Here is an 18,427-nt window from a genome sequence, read left to right as displayed (position 1 = left end):
GACGTTTTCAGAATGCACTATGGCTGTTTTTACAATATTACATTATTCTAGAATAGAATTATATCCGGTTTAACCAAAAAGTAGGCTCACATTTAGGAGCCATTATACCATTACACTACTGCATCTTATCACACTGTATGTGTTTTTATATTTACAAAGTAACTAGTAACTATGAGTGTTAAACAAATAAAGTTGAATAAAAAGTACAACATTAAGTTGTCTCCAAAATGTAGTGGAGTATGTGTAGAATAAAATACATTTACTCAGTCAAGTACAAGTTTATAAAAAGTGTTCTTTTGTAACTACAGTAATTGAGTACATTTACTCAGTTACTCTACATCACTGTATATAAACATTTTAAAAAAAGAGTTGTGAGAGCAGTCAGTCACATTCATGAAGTGTAATCTGTTAGTCGGACAACATCAGATAAAGTTTATGTATAGCTACAAAGTGTTAAACAGCGTTGACCTGATAGACCACATCGTTTTTCTGACCGTCAGTAAAAGCCTCACTGTCTCTTTACAGCCATACGAAGACAATGAGGTGAAGTGCTCCATCTAGAGTCAAGTCATTTCCATGCTTAAATATTTAATTTCTGTCATTTTTAAGTTTAAATATTTAATTACTGTCATTTTCTAAGTTGAATTGCTGACACAAACCATCTGGATTCTGGCATGATTTACGGTAAATGGAAAAGTCTCGATTGTTTTCAATAAGAAAGGCTGTGTCCATCTGGCTCATTGTAGTAATATAATTCTGCATTGATTTGGAGTCATTAAGTCATATGGAAGCTGGTGAAACAACAAGACCTCTAAATGATAAACTGCTGATTTCTCATAAAGATATTCGTATAAAATAAAGGAAGCATTAAAAAAATCAGGTATGTAGTGTTTCGGCAATCTACATTTGAACTGTGTGAAACATATTTTGTTAATATTTTCATCGTTAATTAATCTTAGCATTAACATAATATATTCTTTAAAATGTATATTTTTTCTTAATTTCAGCTAAATCAACCAGAGAGATGCAAACTGTAAACCTGACCTGAATGCAGTCTTTATTGAATGATGATCCATTTAGCAGTTCATAATTTTGACCTCCAGAGAGCAATGTTGCCTTGAGTTTGCTAATCCACAAATCCGTGAAGGCAAATAGGCTATTAATATAAACACAATATTTGTATTAAAATAAATTCCTTTGAGGAAATATATACATCACAGGAATGTAAAAGAAACAAAGGCGTCAAACCGACTTAAACTACACAACGAAGAAACTGAAAAACTGATAACAACAAACAAATAAAATAATAAATAAACAATCACCTTTTTTTTTTTTTAAATGGACAAAAGAAAACGCAGAAAAGTACTTACTCATACTCAGTTACTTAATATCACTGATTCTGCATTTAAAATGTATGACCGGAAGTCTTATTTGCTGACCAAATCTCTCAATTCATATTTTATTTTTGAAACCATAACCGGAAGTCGTTGTGAATGTTAGTATCTTGACAGCGCCCGGTCGACCCGGCCGAAGTCATCCCGACTCGGGGAAAGACTTTACCGCCGCTGCCGCTGCCACCGCTTCTCTCCTGTCCTGTTTTCAAACGGATAACTAAACAAAAATACCTTACAAAGTTTCTGGAGGATTTACCGGATTTTGACGACATTGGATTCAGTCGTTACTTTTCTTCTCTCAGCGGTGTTTACTCTGTTTGTTTCTCCGAGGCTAGCATCGCTTACTGCTGCTAAACATGGTGGCCTGTCGGAGAGAAGAAGAAACGAGTCCAGTTTGGGGACTTTAGAGGATTTATTTTGGGACGCTTCTCCCTGTGAAACACTGCTGCTCTGGACACATTACCAGCCCTTTATTGATTTGTTTTATCTGGAGGTTTTATGGACTTACTTGCGTTTCTGTCCAAACAAGCTGGTGTTTTGTGGACCGTGGATAATTGTTAAACTTCAAAAGTTCTCACTAAATCACCTTTAAAGTTTTTCATCCGATTTGGAAAAAGTTGCAAAACATGCACTTGGAAAAACGCGTCAAATAGCGTCACGGTTTCGGTTATTTTACGAATGACTTCAGATAGAAATGAATTGATGCACAGCCTGCAGGAATTACTTTTTTTTTTATCCCATTGAATTTCTTTTAACAGTTCCCTCTTTTTTTTTTAAAGGTTTGATTCCCTGTTAATCTGTGGATTATTATGGATTATTATTATGATGGCCTAATCCAAACTGCATCAAACCGGGAATTGTGGGAATAACTGCTGATACTGTTGCTGATGATGATGACAGAGAAAAGCGATGGTTTCCCTTCGTTATGATTTTGAGTAGAGAGGAGTTAATTACATGGAGACTCGCCTGACATGCCAAGGAAGGAGTTGCCACTACCTGAGGGTTGGGAGGAAGCCAGAGACTTTGATGGCAAAGTCTACTACGTTGACCACATTAACCATTGCACCAGCTGGATCGACCCCAGAGACAGGTAGGAGTGTGTGCCTGTGTGTGTGAAATCAGCATGTTCTAAAACTACTGGAAGGATGGATAACTTTTGACCTCCTGCAGGTTATCATGAGTCAAACTACAGGCATCTTATTGAGATAAATCACCTGTCCTGTAAAAATAATGCAAATGTGATTTTTGCATATCAATATAAGGAATATGGGACATTGAAATTGGCAACCGCTGCAAATATGCATTATTACCATAGACTGTAGGATTATTGTATATAACGTAGCACAATTCAGTGCAGCAGTGGCATACAAAGATTTATCCCCCTTCCAAAAAACCATCAACAGCTACAAACAACAGCACAATTTGGAAATACTTTTACTACTAAATGTTGTTATCAGTCATTTATTGAAATTAGCAGAATGTCCATCATAAGAATAAAAGTAATTTCTTTAACGCTCTTATTGGACCTGTTTAATATCTGTAAATAAAGCTGATAAGTGTATGTTACAGCTAACACGTTTCAATATCACTGTGTTTTGATTAATGCTAAAATGATTTTCTCCTGCAAATGTTTAGAATGCAAATCAAGAGTTACTCATATTGTCCAACCAAAAGTCCAAACCAACACAATATTCAGTTGATGTTTAACAAAGGATGTGAGCAAAATCAGAGCATCTGGATCCAGTGAGTGTTTGGCAGTTTTGCTCGAAAAGTAACTGAAACATGAAGGCCTAGTATACAGTTGTTACTGAAAATAGGCCAAAATGTACTCTGCAAAGCACCCCAAGCTATCTATCCTCAGACCGCTGTGGGATAAAGATGCTGAATCAGAGCTCTTGTGAAAGCCAGACAACCATGTTTAAATACCTAAAACCTTATGACACGTTTCCCCATTATGTCTAGCTGTGGTACACAAATCAAGTCATAGACAATGTCGCCAAAATATTTTCACATTTTCAAATTCATGTTGTCTTAAATGTCTTCTCTCAAATCTCTTTACTTGTATTTATTAACATCTTAAGCTCCTGTAAGATACCCCGAAGGATCAGGCTTAAAGTCTTATATTAAATGTCTTTATCTACATCACTTTCATCTACAGGCGACCTGTCTTGGACAATTAGGTTATTTCTAAGGTGTAGTCTTTTAATCTAACGGTATCTTCAGTCACTTGTGTTAGGACAAAAAGAACAGATGGATGGGGAAAATAATCAAACATAAGAGCCTCAGCATTATTTCAAATAGAGCTGCAATAAGACAACACATGAATCATTCACTTTTTTATAAACCATGTTTAGTTTTGGAAAACTGTCAAGGATGAATGCCAAATGAATGGTCAACATTTCTCAAATGCAAAAACTTGCTGCCTAACAACCATTTAAATACTGAGACTGTGGAGGTTTGGAATGAGATGTTGGTCGAATAAAACAAGGCAATTGAGGATGTTAATTCTTTGTTTATCTCTAAATGTCATGACAATTATATACTTAACCCTTTGTCAGGCAAAATGTAGTTAAAGAAATGACATAATTATGTAATTGTCTACAGCTTGAGGTCAGCTTCCAACATCTTACTTTGCCTAATTTAATCTTATACTGAACTTAAATTCATTCAGTTTTCTGTCTTGGACGACAGAGAAACACAGCTTCACATTTGAGAGGAACACATCAATGTTTTTAAAGAAGTAAAAATATATATTTCATTACCAAGATAAATGGCAAATTGTTTTCTATTATGATTAATTGCTGCAAGTACCACAATGTCCACTTTGAGACACAGCTGAGACACAACTTGGAAACGACTTTGAGTGTGTGTTATAAAAATCAAAATCACAATAAGAGATCAGCCTAATGAGAACAACAGCAGCAAATATGATGTCTGTTGTCAGAACTGACGTCTTAGCTTTTTGAATTACTGATTCAACCTTGAAGATGGTCGACATCCTTTGGTGTTAACTGAAAGCTTCAAGAAGATCTAGGCAAGGGGATGATAAACAAGGTGTTCCTTCACACAATGTGCTCTCTCATAAGCCTTGAAATGGGAGGCAGGGAATAAACAGATGGCAAGACACCCTCAAGACATTAAAGAAGGAAGACGTTACAAATCACAGAAACGTTCTCATGAGTCAGTACCTGTTATAAATATCTCCGGTAATACACTCTTAGGGATGGTGTTGGGTTATTTTAAGTGTGGTTGTATAATATCATGCAAATTGTGAGTCTTTATTTCCACTTTGATTGATGCTATCTTGGTGTTGTATTTGTTTTCATAGCACCTTTAATAGCAACACAAATGCACACCGTGCCAATGGCATACCCTACTAATGAACCACAAATCGCCTAACATCCCCATCAGTATTTTGTTTACTGCCTTCCACTCAGCTTTTGGTTTCCTTTTCTGGTAACGCATCGTTAAATTGAATACATCTAAAGACACTTTAAACTTGAAATGAGTAATCCATTATGTTTGTTGCTCGTTTGGTCAGTTTTAAATGATTATTATACACTAAAGAAGCTGTGAGCTCCTGTGTGTGCTTTCGACGGCGCTTCAACATAATGAATCAACTTTTTTCTCGACCAAGAAACCAACGGAGAGAAAACCTTAAGGCACGGCAATAGTGATGTGATGATGTCGAAGAACACTGCTGCATAACTATGCAAACACAACATAACTTAAAACAAATAAAACTGACTAAGTGTTCGAACAGCATCTAAAACAAGTTGTTTATCTTTCTATACAAAAATGGATGATAGCCAAGGATTCTCCAGAAATCCAAACCTCAAAACGAAATAAATAGAAGCAAATTGCTGCCATAGAGGTTAAACAAATCATTTAAAAAAATGGAAACCAATGGCTGCCTTTTTAAAGGGGTGCATTTATGCTAATTTTAAGGTTTCAAAATTGTGTTTTGTATGCTTTAATGTTCAAAAAGCTCTTTATTTTTCTCATACTGCCTGTGCTGTAGCACCTTTTCACCCTCTGTCTGAAACCCGAGCCCTGTCTGCTCTGATTTGTCAGCTGGCCAGCTCTGTTGTGATTGGTCAGCGTTAAGAGATGTCCCGCCCCTATTAACCTATCACAAACAATGTGTTGGAGCACTAGCCAATAGAAACACATGTGTTACGTAGTGATGTCAGTATGTTGTGGAAGTAAACAAAGGAGTACAATGGAGGCATTTCAGGCGGGGGATGGAGTGTGGGAGAGAAACCCCCTCCGGAGGGAACATGGGGATTTTAGCCTTTGCAAACCATTTACATGCACACAAACCTATATAACACACTAAAGGAAAGGGAAACCCCCAAAAAGCATAAAAGGGCTTCTTTGAGGTTAAGCGCAATAGTTAAAATTAATGAAAGCCAATGGCTGCCTTGATTATTAAACATACTGGGAAATGGATGGAAGTCAATTACTGTAAGGTGTACACCATTTGGAGTGAAAAATAACAGTTTTCATGTTAGGACATGTAACAAATTGATTTTATTTATAAATAAATAGATATCTGAGGGTGGAGTCGACGCACTCTTACATGTTCCAAATATTTTTACAACATTTCTTCAGTGAGTTTGCAAAAGGGTATAAGTGCTTGTCGCTCCCAAAACCAAAACAAAAAAGGACAACTTGCCGGAAAAGCAGGCTTCATTTACATTCCTGCAATTACTAATCAGGTGTGACTTACCTTTTTTCCTCTCTTATAGAAATCCATCAGTGTAATAGGCTTAGCATGCAGCACGACATGACACAGTCCCACTTGTACAAAACAGCCTCCACAGTATGGAGGGTGGGGGCAGTTTTCATGGCGGGACTGGTTTTTCATCTTTACCAGTTACTTAAGACCCCTCGGACTTTGACACGAAATCCCTTTAATGGCTTATGTCTGGAATTCTGGAGGCTTAGGGGACGCTTTTTTCTTTCTGTGGGGAGGTTTGTGTGAGAAGACACACCAATTATGTGCTTATTGTTTTAGCTTTACTTTGTGTGTGTATCTTAACACATGTAGAGAGTCTGGCTTAATAATAAATGTGTTTCCACACTGATTTAGTAACTTTAGTTTAATTTATTTCTGATGAATGTTAAATGTAGTTGAAATTCAGCCTTACACTTCACCTGTGTTTCCCCTCGGTGGTTTGGCACTGCTCTACTAGATTCAGTTCACTCTCTTTTGGATTTCTGATTGGAAAAGTTGTGGACAGTATCTGATATCTGTTTTTTTTTGGTCTCACTTCAGCTCTCTCAGGGCCTCGGCTGAAGTGAGACCAAAAAATACCAGATATCAGCAACAAAAATCAGAGAATCGTCACAGAAATGGCAGCTGGTAAAACTACGCTATACAATAATTATAATTATACTATAATTAAAGTCAAGATGTTCTTCATACTCTCCCAGTAAAATAGGTATTTCAAGTGTTTCTGTGAACATCTGATGACCTGAGGAAAAAAACATAGAGAAAAGCCCCCGGTATCAAAAGTCGTACCATGTGTTGGAAACGCAGCATTTTACATTTAAAGGCAGCGATAAAGACTAGAAACCTTCCCAAACAAAGTCCTTAAACACACACACACACACACACACACACACACACACACACACACACACACACACACACACACACACACACACATTCCTGAAACGCACGACGTGACGGACAGAGAAGCGCTCATTCGCCAACCAAAGGCCTGATTCATCTAAAACCCCTTTCACTGCTTGCCAAGGTGCACGGGGTCAAAGTGCAGCCCTGAAAACCGTTAACTTCGCTGAACAGAGGCTGGCCTGCTGAATTCTAGTTTTCTCTAATACATAACCAACCGTCCTATAACCTATTCATTTGTGACTGCTCGCAAACAATAATGCTCACCTGAAAGTGCTGAAATGTGCAGTCAGACGGCAGATATCGGCTGTGCTTCTCACCCAAACAATTTCACACTGTTTCTGTTGTTGCGGGCTAAAAACAAAAAGCTAGAATTCCTCATCTATTCTGCTATTCAGGTCAGCTCTGATTACCATGCGTATCTCGACTTTTTTAATAGTATTTCCATTATTTTAACACATTATTCTGTGCTTTTACGTGTTCCTAATCGATTGATCATAGCCACTTTAACACACTACAATAACACTTGTAAATGCCTTTCCCTAGGGTTTAGGGGACGTTTATTTTTCAATTATCTACATTTACGTCTTGTATATTTTTGGTATAAATAAATGGTTTCACATTTTCCACTCTGTGCCTCAACTGTGACTACTATTGTTCAGATATCAAACAAATTATTGAACGGTTCCAGTAATGGAGTAATCGGCTATTTTATTGGCAATTTATCAAATTGAAATACAATATATCTATAGCTTCCGGTCAGAACTGAACCCTGAACTGTTCGACATACAAATTAAGCAACTACAAGATAATTCTGCGCTGTCTGGAAGCTGGCACCTGTCCTGACTTTTTGATAATTTACAGTCTAAATGGTGAGTCAAAATGAAGCCAGCACACTAAATCTGTTGCTCATCACTACATTACAGATACTACCTTTTTCTCTAGTCTTCTTTGTTGGGATATGACCAAAGCAATGATGGTAAAGATTGTACTTTTCCATTGCGATTTATTTAGAATTTCCCTTTTGTTTTTGTATTACTTTACCGCTGATGCATCAGGTGATTGATGAGTAATGTCTGATATTTGCTTTTGCCAAACTTTTCTGCCTGTACTGCTGCAAAAACATTTTGGTATTTACATAACGCTATTACCAACAGAAATGTTGTATTAGTTATTGACACAAGCTTACATTCCAATCACAAGGGTTGCAAGGAGGCTCAGAACCAGGTGGAAATAGAAGAAGTTCTCTGAGAAAACACGTGAGGACACAGAGAGATAAAAAAAAAAGTAAGCATCAGTCAGCTTTTATATTATAGCTGTGGTCATGTGAAAACGTTTCCATTTTAGTTTTTGGTTTAGGAATGAAGAAAGACAGCAAGGCTTTTTTGACACAGACAGCTTTGAGTGTTTACATTTCTTTCGAACAGGTAACTGATGTTCTTTATATGAATATCTAATATATAAGCAGATTTTGTGTTGATTTCAAGTACATTTTTCAACAGCTATGTGTTTTAAATTTAGATTTCTTCACCAATTCCGTACATTTTTGGCCATTTAAGCAAAACATTAGAGAAAACAACAAATCTTTCCCTTTTTGAGTCTTTCAGTCACATTTAAAAAGGTGGCCACAGGCTCTTAAAATATACTTCGCTTGTAAATATTTCGGTCGAAATTCACGAGGACTGAACAAGAAAAAATAGACTAAAAAAGGGAGAATAAAAGAAGAAAATCTCGGTATTCAGCCAAGTTGCCTACGAGCCCTTTATAAATTCTTTAAAGTGCAATATCATTCATCCTTCCTCTTAGTGACGCATTGAGTGCATATCGTCAGCTGAAAGGAATGTTATCTGGATAACGCTCCGTACTTTATGAGGAGGGTAATGTGCAGAAATACTGAGGCAGTTCCCTGCTGTAATTTGTTATATTTATGATAAATTCACAATTTTAACTGAATTCTTCGCAATTAATCATTACGGATTAAACCTTGAGAGCAAAAGGGTTGTGTGTGTGTGATTGTTTTCATTGTTGGACCTTGAGTGGCTGTGAAGTGTTGTTGGGAGCCTCATAACTCAACTTGAGGAATTTATACGCCGTCTGACTCACCGGTGAGATATGCAGCCCGCCTCCCTGTGTGTTTGCACGCTGTCGCATGCTTTGTCACTTTGCATTAGGCACACTCGGCCGGGCTATTTACCTTGGTATGTGAAACCTGGGGGAGTGTGTGTGTACCTGGCTTCGACTGATATTGGGTTTTAGAGACTGATACCGCACCTGTATGGATGTCCTGCAAATACATTTCTGACCACTTTGAAGCCAAAACATCACAAGAATTCAGTGTTTTCCTCCCAGAGTTAGTTTCAGATAAGCTTCTTAAAAAACATGCAGACTATCATGTGACACTCTCCACTGAAACCCGTACTTATTAATTGGTAGGTTTAGCAGTTATGTAAGGTGGAGTTACACACTCTAGTCTGGACATAAATGGAGGAAAACGTTGAAATAACATCAGTTTCAAATCAATGATTACCTAATTTTAGTCTTAACTTCTGTAATATAAATGTCATTGGACTTATAACTTGCTTTGTTTAGTTTTATCCTGCCGCAAAAAAAACCCAGTTTGGGATTAATAAAGTACCTCTTATCTTATCTGATTTGGCATTGCACATTCTTACCTTAACTTATTAGATTCATATACATATTTTGAATAGAATTTTTTTTCTTATTTGTCTTTTATTTCTTTCTTTCGAAAATGGAGCAACCATCACAACAAGCCCCAATTTTCCCTGGGATGAATAAAGTGGCGGCTTTAAGCAAAGCAAAAACTACCTTTAAGCTCTAAAAACATCTGCTGCTGTAGATCCTATCTTGGCTGTAGTCAGGCTTGCATAAGAGAGAGTGCATGTGCATGCTTTTGTTCACTTGACTAACCTGAAGTAATAAATCGTAACACCATGATCAACATTGCAGTCCTTGGTCTTGGCGCAGCATGCTCTCGGTCTTTATGGATGTTGAGTAGCAACACTACAAGTCAACAAGGGACAGAGAGCTGTTTCATCTTAAGCAATCTGATCAAATCTGATGTCAAAGGTACCAGCCTCAATGTTGTCAGCAATGGCTTTGAAAGTGAGGTGTATCTTGTAGCGATGTTTGTGAAGATGATGAAGAAGTCTCCGGAGACACCAGCTTGTATATAATAAGGTTTATTACAACAGCATAGTATCATACACCAACACGGACAATACGAGGTTCCCAGAGCCAATTGTGGAAGTCCCCCCAAACTGTCTTTGTGCATACAATTTATAGAAGAAAGTGTGTGTGCGTCTCCAAAGTGTGTGTGCTCACAGGAAGTAATCAATGACAATGTATGCCTCACTAAGTGACATGTGTCTGTTCATAGGGGCCCCCTAACGTACTTCTGAGGTTGTTCGCCAACCTCCGATTGCCCACCATATGGCCCCTGAACGACATCTTCTCTGCACTCTCCATGACCTCAGAGAGTAACTAACTAACTCATTATGTATGAACAGATTTAATACACCACAAAAGCAACTTAACTTACCCATCCATAATATTTCAATCTTCAGATTTCTGAGGGAGTTGCATCTGAGGAAACTGTGTCTGTTGCTTGCTGTTGTAGACACAATAGGAGTCTTAACAAAATGTCAAATCAGTGAAAAGAATTCAAAAACATAAGAGATAAGTTAGCCTCAAAGTACCTTTCCCTAACATCAGTGAATGTCCACTCTTGGGAAATAATGACACTGCAAATAAAAAAGCAGTAGGACAAAAAAGCTCTGTGTGTGAAGACTGTGAGAATATTAAGCCTTAAACGATTGGGAACTATTCGAGGTACATATTAGCTAATAATGAATGGAAATAAATGAGTTTTAACAATAAATATTCTATTTTATTTATTCTTTATTGTTCCTCTTAAATTCAATTTATTTACTTATTTAAATTAGTTAAATTATATCCCTTTTGCCAACTATCAGAGCAATTGCAGTTAAGTCAAATTCTAAATATTATTTTACTCACAATTGTTTCTCTGTGGCATGTTTGCCTGATAATATCAAAGTCAAGCGTTTCAGCTCGGAGTGTTAGCAGCGTTCGTCCCTCATTTTAACCACTAAAGCAGCGAAGCATGTTAGAGGACTATGAGTTTCTGCTGAGTGACGGACGGTGAAATGGAGGCTGGTCCTTCCTCTCCGAGAGAACGGTGACGGAGAGTGCTGAGTTTGGGTCAGCGACTCCCTTCGGCTCGCCAATAGATGACAGGATTCAGTGGGTGAGAGTAGAGAGGAATCAAATAATGGGATGTGGAGAGCCAGCCGGCTTTTTTAGGGGGGTGGGGGGGGGGGGGGGATCAGCGGTTGGCAGAAGCCTCCCTGTCTTCCTGAGCTAAATTTAGAGCAGAGCTGAGGGGGTCTTCTCCGGGCCTCTTCCATTATTCATCAGCTGAAAAAGGACCCAGTTCAGTTTCTGCTCGGGGTTTGTTTGTATCTGCAGTCACGAAACACAAGAGGCAGCAGAGGAAAAAAGACAGAGCTTTTTACTCTCATCATGAAATCCATGCTCTGTGGTTTGTTTATGTGATATTACAGTAACAGGTTGGACAAAGCTTAGGGGAATAGTGCCTCCTATTGCATCTATAAAGTAGATTTTTTGGATAATTCATACTTGGCATTAACGATAGGCATTGTTTCAAATGTGTGAGACTGTTGTCTATTTCATGTGGGAATCCCAGCCTACAACCTCCTGTAAGAAACACTCTTCAAATGCTTTTATAGCAAACGTGCAACCTTCTGGAATATACAAATATAATGTTTTGCACCCATTGCAAAGAAATACGCCTTAGGGGACAGCTGTATCCGTGTTTTAAGTGTTGTGTTTCCACATTATTTTTCTTTTCCCCTGTTAATGGAGAATTGACCTCTCTGTGTCTTCTCGATCTATATTTAATATTTCCTTTGAACACTATTTTAGGTTTATAAATGGAGCTCATAAAAAGCTTTCTAAATATGTGACTCAAGGATTTAAACTTGATTATATCAGCCTTGATGAATAATAGTTTCCAGTGGAAGTAAAAAAACATTTCAACGCAGTTTTTTGTTAAACTTTACAAAGTAAGGAATATCATACTGGAGAGACTAGGTGTTAATCTATCAGACATTCAGGACATGGCGCTTTCCGTATAGACTAAGCAACAACAGGTGGGATTACAATCTCTGGCTCTCAGGCTCAGTTATGTGGAAGCGTGTAAGAGGGGTTGAATTGATCATCCCAGCTGCAGTGCACTCTGGGTAAGGCCGCTGTAAGGCAGAGGGTTGCCCCAGAAACCTCCAGGCGATGCGTCAGCGCTGCTTGTGGAATGCCACCGGCCCGTTTCCTCCTATTGTGACCGGCTACAGAGACCCCCCCCCCCACACCCTTTCTCCTTTTCCCCCCTCGGAGGTGAATAGAGGACTCAGTGAAACACCAGACTACCCACCCCCTACACACACTCACACACACTCACACACCCTACCTCCTCCTGAAACTGCTTTAATTAAGCCAGGATGAAATAATCCATGTTTTAGTTTTTAGACTTATATCTAAGTGTAATGTATTTATTTAGGGATAAACTGCTGGAGATGAACCATCTAGTTTAAAGGGGGTCACAACATATAATTCGAACAGCAGCTGGATTTGTGCAGCTTTATTAAATGTTAGAAGTCCAAAGTGTGTATGAAAATGTAAGCTTTAAAAGTAATTGGTATGCTGTCTCAATAATGCCTTTCAGAGTTCATTACTTGCAAATAGACAGCTGGAGGTAACTGTAACTAACCCTAACCCTATTTTCAACAAATATTCCACTTCTTTGTTATCATACCGTAAAGAGTGGTGCAGGAACGAGTCATAAAACCCAGAAGTGTGTTTTACCACTTCCGGTTCCATCGTCTCATGGTCAATGGGATTTCTCCATAGGATTTTGGAAAATAGCTCGCAATAAGGTCTGTGGTTGACACAAATTTAAGAGACAGATCATGTTTTCTTCTACGGCATTAAATACATCAGCAGTGACCCCCCCATGGGTGATTTCTGAAGAGTTTCCGTGTCTGAAAAACGATGATTGTTAACAAGTGGCTGAATAGGACTACAGAAGTTGTCGAGGACGTTGTACGTCATTACGACTTTTTTGTCATCTTTGTAAAACGATATCAGATCGGTAATTAAAACAGCCATGACTTCTACTGTAGTTAAATTCAGTGTGGCTAAAAGGAAAAGGTTTGTTAAAATATGGAAGCACGTGAGAGTCAGTTGAAACGATCTGAAGTTGGCGCGACGTGGAAGTCCTGCGACCCTGCTGTACTCGTCTGTAGTTTGTTTATAGCATAACGTTAGCATTTTGCTTCCTAAAAGTAGGGTAGACATGTGGAGATTATCCGGCTGAACAAAACGTGCATTTATCAAACTGGTTCGTTTTCCACAGATCTTATTTTTTAGAATATTCAAAAATCCTATGGAGAAAACACACTGCTTTTTTGTCAAGGGAACCCATGCGCAGCTTACTTCCAGGTCGGCCTACAAAAATACGTCACCCCTGCACCACTCTATTAACACCAAAGCACAAATAGTATAAAAAGATCAAACAATCCCGTAAAAAATAAAACACATGTCCAGCAGTGGCTCAGTCAGTAGGGGCTTAGACTTGGAATCGTAGGGTTGCCGGTTCAAGTCCCCGAACAGACTTGAACTATGGAAAGTGGACTGCCACTTGGAGAGGTCCCAGTTCACCTCTTAGGCCCTGCTGTGGTGCCCTTGAGCAAGGCACCGGACACCTCCATTCCCCCCTCCCCATTGCTCCCCGGGCGCTGCACAATAGCTGCCCACTGCTCCTAGTACTAGGATGGGTTAAATGTAAATTTCACTGTGTGTGCTCTGCTGTGTGCATGTATGTGACTAATAAAGAGGGTTTCATCCTCCGATTCTATCTATCTACATTCTGTCATGTTGAATGTGTTTTTTTTTCATACACAGATATTTTTCTGAAATACTACAATTTATTATTTGACGTGCTGACATGTAATGTGAAATGTATGTGGCTGCATATTCAGATTTTAAATGATGAACCTTTTGTTTTGTGACTGTTTCTCTCCAGGCACACGAAGCCTCTGACGTTTGCTGACTGTATCGGCGATGAGCTGCCGGTGGGATGGGAGGAGGCGTACGACCCCGCTGTCGGACCGTACTATGTCGACCACAACACCAGTGAGCTTACTCTGATGTGTTACTGTCTCAACATGTTGTTTTTCCACTCAATCCAATCATTCCTGTTTTTTGTCCCTTTTTTCCCCGTTTGACAATCTCCACCTGACTAACTGTGTATGTTTTAGTTTGTTCTATTATGTGCCAAAACTGTAAATGGGATTTGAGAACTAGAATATTTAATAAGCTAATATCTCAAGTATTTAAGATACATGGATTCAAAAACTATTAAAAAGATCACTACAATTTTGAAAAAATATCTCTCAACTGTCCAAAAACCATGCCTTTCAAACTGTTATTTAAATGTTTAAATTGCTGTGTTGAGACAGCAGTTCTATTAATCAAGTGTCTTGTCAGTCTCCAAAATGAATTTGTCAAATCTTAACAAGAAACAGATAAATCTTAGGCGTTAAAGTTAACAATATAAGTATTATGGTCTCATCTCTGCTTGACTGAGCCGTATTTGATGGCATTTCCAAATACAAAAATCTAGGCTCCATCATCTAGACATCCAAACCACACTGTAAAGCTGACCATCACATTTTCATTTCAATCATTAAACCAAGAAGCTCTTTTGTTTTTGTTCATATCCTACAAGACCTAACTCCTCTTCCTCCTCCACTCATGGTCTTCCTCTCTCCACCCTCTCTCCCTGCAGAGAGCACCCAGCTGGAGGACCCGCGGGCGCAGTGGCAGCGCGAGCAGGAGTTCATGCTGCGGGACTACCTGGCTGTGGCCCGCGATGCGCTCAGCGCCCAGAAGGAGATTTACCAGGTGAAGGAGCAGCGGCTCCGCCTGGCGCAGCAGGAGTACCGGCAGCTCCACGACGCCTGGAAGGACAAGTCCAAGTCCCAGACCAGCTGTGAGTACTGCGCTGTAGCTTCCTCCGTTTCACATGTAGGCACATTTTTGGAAGTAAAACATGTCCAAAGAAAGGGATTTAACAGCTTAGTCCTCGACACTGCTGACCTTTTGACATAAAGATAAAAAGATGAGGAGAGAGGAAAGGATTCATTTGGCATCAGTGTTGCTTTCTATACAGTTTTCTTAAATCACTAAAATATAGCATTTGACATCAGCGAGGTTGATATTTTACTTTGAATGATGAATACTTTTTTAAAGTCTTCTCAAAAGTAATCAGCATGATTATCTTGAGATTTCTTATTATTAACAGATATAAACGCACTTACCCATGTGACTTCACGATGTCTCTCTTGCTCAGAGGTTTTGTCAACTTTCCCTGGTTAAAAACAAAATCAGCTGTAAAAAAAAAAAACATTTGAAAGAAGGATGTCGGGCCTCCTTAACACTTCTCTTTTTCCTTTTTCTCCTTTTATTACCTGCAGTGAATTCCAGATCGTCTTCGTCCAGCAAGTACGACCCAGACATCCTAAAAGCAGAAATATCCACAGCCAAAAGTCGGGTAAGAGCCTCTACTTCCTGTTTCAACCTCGTCTGACTGATATCTGATCTACACAAAATACATGTTTCTTATTAGGGCTAAAAAAAATTGCTTGTTCTCTGAAAGTCCACATTTTTTTATTAATTATCTAGTTGTGTCTGATTTGAATTATTTCAGCACTGTCTTCATTAATCTTTGGTTATAAGTTTCTGAAGGTAAAATATATACCAATTTTCGTAGTCCTCTCTGAAAGTAAGCTGAATATCTTTAGGGTTTTGACGTTGGGCTGGACACTGTAATGGGCATTAACTATTTCCTGGCATTAATTGATAAACATTAATTGAGAAAATAAGTACTTTGCTCCTCTAAATAACTCTTAACGATGTCATACCTCAGACAGTGTTTCAGTAAAAGCTCTCTGTGAGTCAAACATTTACTGTCTCTTTTCTTATGTACACATGTGTGGTTACAGATGTGTGTTCCTTAAAAATAATGTTGTATAGAAATGATATCAGTAGTGAGCAGGAGGATACTCAAGGACTCACTCTTCACTCTGAGTTTACGTTTACTAATCCTGGCTGTGGATCAAATATGTAGAGGAGTTACCTCCCCGACCACATGACCGCAACTCACTCCTGCCACGTGACTGCAATACAATGCATTCCACTTTGACTCCTGTTTAAATGTGTATTTATTAACCTCATATTTAAATGTAAGTCTTTGCACAGTTCCTAATGCTATGAAGTGTTCAACTTGATTGAAAAGTCAGGGGATATTTCAAACCAATTATGACAAATTATGTCATTAAAATATAGAAAAATATTTGCATTCAATATGGATATACCAACGATGTACAGTATAATATGACAACATACTAAACTATTGGTATGAAAAGTGGAAAGCTGTGCAGATATTAAAAGACGGAGCTTTGTGTAAAAATGAGGGTTTTGTATTGTAAATATTGTTTGTATCGTTTTGCTCCAGATTCTCACTGAAGCTCCAAATGTTTAATATTTAAAGGCTGAAATTAGTCTCCAGATCTTCTAGGGAATTATTAATAATTAAAAATAATTGAAACTGATATTTGTGAGTCTTTTTAGCAGTATAACATGTACAGTAGTAAAAATCACTGTCCTTTTCTGTAAAATACTTCCCACACTAACTGTTGTGTTTCCTGTTTCAGGTGAACAAGCTGAAGCGGGACCTGGCCTGTATGAAGCAGGAGCTGCAGTTCAAAGAACAAGGCTTTGAGACGCTCAAAGAGTAAGTGCTGCGTCTTTACGTCCTTACACAGATACTGATGACCTTGATTTCTCTGGAAAAACTGGTATTTGTCACTCGGGTATACTCATGTATTGCCTCCTTGACCTTGAGTTCTTGCTGAAGGGCAAAGTGACAGGTGTATCTGCTAACAGTCGACTGGGATTTGTTCCTCACTCATTACCCTACCAGCACCCCTCCTCATTTAATTTGACGCGCAGAGCAAGACAGTCAGAATATGACCTGAATAGCAAGTGTGTGTGTGACCTTCCCTCCGTCTTCACTGATTTACCTTCTGCGTGCAAATCACCTTCCACTCACATTTTCTGTAGTGGAGAAAGTTCTCAGGCAGTCTAGAGTTCAGGGCAATCCTTAGCCACCTCCAATTTTTGGTTTAATGCGAAGTACACAAACCAGGACTTTGCTGTGGTGAATAATGGTGCATAACTAAATACAATGGGAGGAATCAAGTGGTAAAAAGGGAGTTTGAACTATTTTAATCTATTTGTCAAGATGAGTCATTAAATATGTGACTCGAGTCCACACCTCTGACATCCGTCCACTGTTGATATTAAAGGGAGCCATTCATCAATACATCTCCTATCATTTCCTGAACTTGTTAAGGTTGAGCAGGGCAGGTAGGACCCAAGTGCAGCACGGACAAAGGCTTAAACGGAGAGTTCCATTTATTCAAGGTTAAAAAACATCAAAACAGACCGAAACGCTCTCTCTCCCTTTTAAACGCAGAGAACCCACAAACAGCAACAGTAAACCAGAACTTAAATACATTCAAGACCAATCAAGAAGACAAGACACAGCTGGGGAGTGGAGGGAAAACACAGACAGGAAGCAAATGAAGGACTTAGGACTTGCTGTTCTTGACTTTGGAAAGTGGCTTTAGTTGGCACAGATTGCAAAGACTTCAGACTCTTGGGAAAAGCAACAATAACTTTTGGACGTTTCTGAATCATGTTTTCCCTCTACTTGCTGTAATCTGCTTTTTCTTCAAAAATCCTAGACATGTCTCAACTTAGCTCTTATCTTCCATTTGTCTTATCCTGATCAATGATAGAATCACTCCGGCTTCACAGAAATAGCTTTTTAATTTCAAAATGAAAAGACTTCCTCTGGTGTTGTGGAAAATTGTCCCAGTTAGACAGCAGGTGAAACAGTTAATGTGAATAAAGAAAATTGTGTTGAATGGACGAACTATCCTGAGAAACACCCGAGCAGCTGACTCTCTTATCACCTGAGTTATTGCCTCAGCATTATCACACATTCCATCGGATCATTAAACACTCTATAAACGCAGCAATGGAACAACAGTTGAAGAATGTGGATTCAAGAGGAAACACCCCTCCCTATGTGACCTACTTCTACCTCTCATCTTAAAGTGCAAGGTGTAGCAGGGATGCTATCAGTGGAATGTGAGTCTGATCCATTCCTACATTTGTTCTTCGTGTCACACTGAGGCCGGCTGGGATT

General features: G+C 38.7%; 1 protein-coding gene across 1 annotated transcript in view; it reads left to right on the top strand.

Annotated features, from left to right (window-relative positions):
• Window positions 1-1,514: 1,514 nt before the first annotated feature.
• The window catches only part of wwc1 (WW and C2 domain containing 1), a 54,527-nt gene continuing 37,614 nt past the window's right edge, over window positions 1,515-18,427 (top strand). Inside the window, exons 1-5 of the mRNA XM_063894969.1 lie at window positions 1,515-2,484; window positions 14,174-14,283; window positions 14,939-15,142; window positions 15,627-15,703; window positions 16,866-16,945. Coding sequence (XP_063751039.1) covers window positions 2,366-2,484; window positions 14,174-14,283; window positions 14,939-15,142; window positions 15,627-15,703; window positions 16,866-16,945 — 590 coding nt within the window. The 5' untranslated portion in view covers window positions 1,515-2,365. The remainder of the gene's footprint in view (window positions 2,485-14,173; window positions 14,284-14,938; window positions 15,143-15,626; window positions 15,704-16,865; window positions 16,946-18,427) is intronic.

The sequence above is a fragment of the Eleginops maclovinus genome, chromosome 11 (genome assembly GCF_036324505.1).
Source record: "Eleginops maclovinus isolate JMC-PN-2008 ecotype Puerto Natales chromosome 11, JC_Emac_rtc_rv5, whole genome shotgun sequence".
Taxonomy (NCBI): Eukaryota; Metazoa; Chordata; class Actinopteri; order Perciformes; family Eleginopidae; genus Eleginops; species Eleginops maclovinus.
Note: the sequence above shows the minus strand (reverse complement) of the source record. Positions and strands in the feature narration are given on the sequence as shown.